Raw genomic sequence first — 4699 nt, 5'->3', positions numbered from 1 at the left:
CCGCCCGCCTCTCCCCCACGGAGCCCGCTCGCCTCTCGCCCGCCCCCGCCCCTCATCCCCACGCCGCGGCCGGGAGAATCCTCTTGCCGCCCCCTCGCTTACCCACACAGTGCATGAGCCGGTGCCGCCAGGAGTCGAGTTCGCGGCGGACTCCTCTACGCTCCGCCGTGCAGCGGGGGCTCCGACACTGAGAGGCGGCGGCAGGAGGAGCGGGAGCCGCGGCGGCCATTCTGTCTGTTCCCTTTTCCATCTGCCTCTGACCTCACGCCCGCTCATTTACATACGAGCGCGCGCCACCCAGAAGAGCCGCGCGCCACCCAGAAGAGCCGCGCGCTCCCCCTGACTCCCCCCCTCCCGCCTCAGCGAGCGCGTGCCCGCGCCCCCCCCCTCAGCATCCGGGGCGGGGAGCGCGCGCGCCGCCTGGGGGGGTGATTGACACGTGTCCCCGAGACGTCACGCCCTCCCGCATCTTCCTGCCTTCCGGGTTCGACCCGTCCCCGCCCCAACAGAGCCTGGTTCGGTAACCGGGCCGCCAGCGGGCCCCGCAGCAACTTCTCCCCGACTCGCTCCGTTTCCCGTCGGTGTCCCTCCGCCTACAAATCCCGTGAAGCAGCGCGCCACCTGTCGAAGCCCGGCCGGGACGGGCGGGCCGCAATGCGCGCCGGGACTTGTAGTCTGCTGAGAAGGGCGCTGCTGGGGGGGGGCGGAAAATGACGACCCCGAGGCGCTTCGGAGCGCCTGTAAAGGCGTGGGGAGGCACCCACAACGCTACGCCTTCCTAGAGAGCCTCCTGGAGCCGCTCGCAGGGTGGATCTCAAAGTTTCCTCAGCTAGCGAGCGGCTGTTGGTCGCGGCTCTGCCCCGCGGCTGCCCTGGTGGGGCGGGAACCCGTCAGCACTGCCCCGTTCCGGGCATGGCTCGCCCGCAGCCCAACGCTGCGTTCCAGCGAGCCGGGTCCAGGTAACGGCTAAAAAGTTGGCACAAGCGGCTCAGCGGAGAGCTCTAAACGCGGAAAATGGAGCTCACGCTGTTTCCTCAGGTGTTCCTTGAGTGCCTCCCCTTCAGAGCACTCCCTGCACGCATCGCCACTTCTGCGAGAAATGCCATTTGTGCGCACCTAGTTGCAGGAGTGACAAGGATGGGAGCTGCAGGCAGGAAGACATCCCATTGCTTCCTCTGGCTTTTCCCACATCAGCCAGCAATAACTAGCAAGCAGCAGCCTCCTTGTTCCCTCTTTCTTCACCTCAGATCTGCCGTGAGCACACTGTGTGTCTTATTTGCACTGAACTTCAAAACAACAACAAGGGTCGCCCACCCTGCCACAGGGAAACAGCAAAACCCAAGGCAACTCCTGAAAGGCATCATCAGAGCCCACACAAACTAAAACGCATCCATATCTGGGTAGAATGCATTGATCTCAAACTAATATCCTCTGTATGAGAGATTATAAATACATTTATTTATTTGGCCACAAGATGGGCTTAAAAAATCTGTTGTGCTTTTGCTTCTTGTGCAAAGCTTTGTGTCTATTTCCTTCAGAAATCCTTGGAGGTGTTTTTTGGGGTGAAAGATGTGCAGAGGGATTGCCTGCAGAACATAGCCAGGAGGAGCGGCTCTGCTTCTACAGGAATGAACAAAGCCTTTGTAACAGATGACAGGTTACACATCCCCCCCCCCCCCCCCCCCCCCATAAAGATTTTTAATAGAACCATAGAATATCTCGAGTTAGAAGGGACCCATAAGGATAATCAGGTCTGACTCCTGGCTCCACAGAGGACCATCCAAAAAACGTATGAATGACCAGTTTTCATAGAAGTAACTTTATCACTGGTGTAAAACAGCTAATTGAACTTAATGAATCCAGCAATTTAAAAAAAGCATTCATTTAACAGAATCCCTCAGGTTATCATGGTTTCATAGGGACACAAATATCCTCTCCCCTTTGAGAGACTTTTCCTGGCATTAAAGAAAAAAAAAGAAGTAAACATGATAACAAAGTTGGTGGGCAGGTTTCAGCAAGGATGAAGAAAGAAGAAAGGATTCTAAAGTGATTTTTTCTAGCTGCCTGGATTTTGTATTGCATGGCCTTCTGAAAATACTGCCTCAATGCAGACATGCCAGAAACTGGGGTTTGAACAACTCCCTCCCTTTGAGATATTTTCTTCTTCCAGAAGTGTAATTGAAACAGTCTAATGTGAACAGTGAAAGCCTTTTTAGGTACTGTCTGAAAGTGAGTACATCCTGAGGTTGTGAGCCTTCCCCTTACATGAGCACCATTTGGAAATTGAAAGTGTTTCTGGTAAACCAAAAGGGTTAAATAAAGAATTGTAAGATAGCTTTATGACCACGTATTGCAGAGAACTATTAATACTTGAAAGATATACTGCAGCAGAAAAAAAAGGGTTTAAGAAAGAAATATTAGGGGTCACTTTTCAATAAACACTAACATCATTTAGATACATAATCTAGCCAAACTGAACAAGGGTTATTTAATAACCACTGTGAATATTAGGTTGCCAATGTATAACTACTTAAACCTGTATGCAGTATACATTTCCCAGAAATTTAGTACATTATAAAGATGTGTAAAGTCACAATCTTATGTGCTAAAATACCATGAATGTCACAGATTTAGACTGATATACAAAATCACAATCTTACTTACTAAAGTACTAGGAACTTCACAGATTTGCACTGTACTTTAAAATGCTGTGGCTGCGTAGTCAACAAATGTTTAATTCTGCTACTTCTAAGGGATGACAACTTCCAAAAGAGAGGTAAGCATGGACAGCTGGGAATAATAAATACTTCCACTGTAGCTGAATACGTATGGTTTGAGGCATAACTAGCTGACCTACTATTTCACCTTCTGCTAGCAGATACCCCACTATTCCAGGTTTGATATACAGCCTATTCATTTTCCTTGAGCAAAGGAGGTAAGTAGCCTCCAGAAGAAGAAACGAGACCAAAAGCTGGCAGTGCAGTGCAGCAGGAGTGCTGCAAGAAACCTGCCCAAGGTGGCAACCAGCACAGGTGAAAAGATTATGCCTGATCTTATAGTTCAGAATTCATAACAACCTTGATCAAAAATAGCTTTAAGAACTGAATTATTTTTATAAAGGTTGAAATTCTGTACGATTATTTGTGGACATCTAGGTTAGGGGCTCTCTGTGCCTTGAAGATTAAATCTTAAAACAAAAAATATTATCCTTGCGCAATCCTTGGTATTCAGTGGCTGCATTTTTCAGCAGCACGTAAAATGAAAAGTAGTGCTACCTCTTAATTACGTGGTCTGTCTTTGGGAATCTCATCAGTATCAGTTAATACCGTTGTCTTCCAACATATGTGCACAGCTGTGTCTTTGCACAGGTTAATAGAAAGCCAGCCAAGGTGAATTTCAAAATGTACAATAACATTTTTAGCCAAAAACTTATTCTTGAATCTCTGGCTAGGGAAAACGACCAAGAAATTCATAAAGTGAAGCTTACCTTAAGTAGAAAGGCAGCAGTAAGCCAGTCAAGTCAGTGCTGTACTTGAGCCCATGTTATTGATCTAATTCCAAGCATATGAAACATGATTATTGCAGATATGAGTGTTTTCCACAAACATTTTTATCCCTCATAAAGGAAGATAAAAAAGTGCTTCTGATTATATGTTCTGGCTGTAGTGCTCCTGAAGCTGTGAGGACCCAAATACGCATGAGAGGGTGTTCCCTTATCAGACCCTTTAACTTAGCAAAAAGCAGCCAGGCTTTTGAGAACACCAATATTCTTCAACAAATTATCAATACTAGCTGATTCAATGGAAATATGACCCCATGTACCAAACTAACACTGTTTGGAGCAAACAAGATTTACAATAAAGCTCTACATTAAGTATTTATGATAGACACGCTCAGTTTTATATGATTATTTAAGACATGAACAGGGCTTTCAGTTTATACCACATTAAAATACAGAGTGAAATTTTCAAAGGTTTTTTTTCAGGTCTTAGTTTATCACTACTGTTTAGAGGCTAAGGGTAATACTCTGCTAAGGTACTATACAGAAAGTTAATCTAATTTAATGCAGAATATTCACTTACAGTGTTAAAGAAAGGGGTTGCTTCCAAAACAAGTCACACAAGCAATCACAGAATCCTAGGGGTTGGAAGGGACCTCTGGGGATCAAGTCCAACTCCCCTGCTAAAACACGTTCCCTACAGTAGGCTGCACAGGAAAATATCCGGATCAGAATGGTGTTACAAATTTTACTTTACAGAGTTGCTTCTCAAAGCAGAGCATAATTTCAGTGGACATTAAGGTAGAGAAAATAGAGCTTTAAACAAAACATGCTTGCAAGTTGATATTAACTGCTAATATGCAAACTACATGAAAGATTCTGGGCTTTTATCCTATAAAAAACAATTAGAGTACTTTGCAACTAGAAATGTAACAACTTATGTTCACTACTGATTTAAAACAGTTATTATTCTATAAGTGTGTTCTTCTGAGGATGATATATCCTATGTTTCAGCACTAGCCTGGCAGAAAAAGGTGTGTAAGTGGAGGGAGCCAACTTCAAATGCAAAAAAAAAAAAAAAAAAAAAAAAAAAAAAGGAGAGAGAGAGAAATTAGTCTTCTATAGATTAAGCTGCTGTTTTAGCATGTCATTATTTGACTATTAAAACTAAATTTACAGGGAAGGTAAAAACCTATATAT

The 4699-nt window shown here is 45.4% G+C and overlaps 1 protein-coding gene across 4 annotated transcripts in view; it reads right to left on the bottom strand.

Moving 5' to 3' along the window:
• Positions 1-1472, bottom strand: part of LCORL (ligand dependent nuclear receptor corepressor like) — an 83644-nt gene extending 82172 nt beyond the window's left edge. For 2 of the 4 annotated variants that reach the window (XM_021395922.1, XM_021395921.1), the window contains exon 1: positions 103-1472. In XM_021395922.1, coding sequence (XP_021251597.1) covers positions 103-250 — 148 coding nt within the window. In that variant the 5' untranslated portion in view covers positions 251-1472. The remainder of the gene's footprint in view (positions 1-102) is intronic. The other 2 variants (XM_021395924.1, XM_021395925.1) reach the window with 2 other exon arrangements.

The sequence above is a fragment of the Numida meleagris genome, chromosome 4 (genome assembly GCF_002078875.1).
Source record: "Numida meleagris isolate 19003 breed g44 Domestic line chromosome 4, NumMel1.0, whole genome shotgun sequence".
Classification (NCBI taxonomy): domain Eukaryota; kingdom Metazoa; phylum Chordata; class Aves; order Galliformes; family Numididae; genus Numida; species Numida meleagris.
Note: the sequence above shows the minus strand (reverse complement) of the source record. Positions and strands in the feature narration are given on the sequence as shown.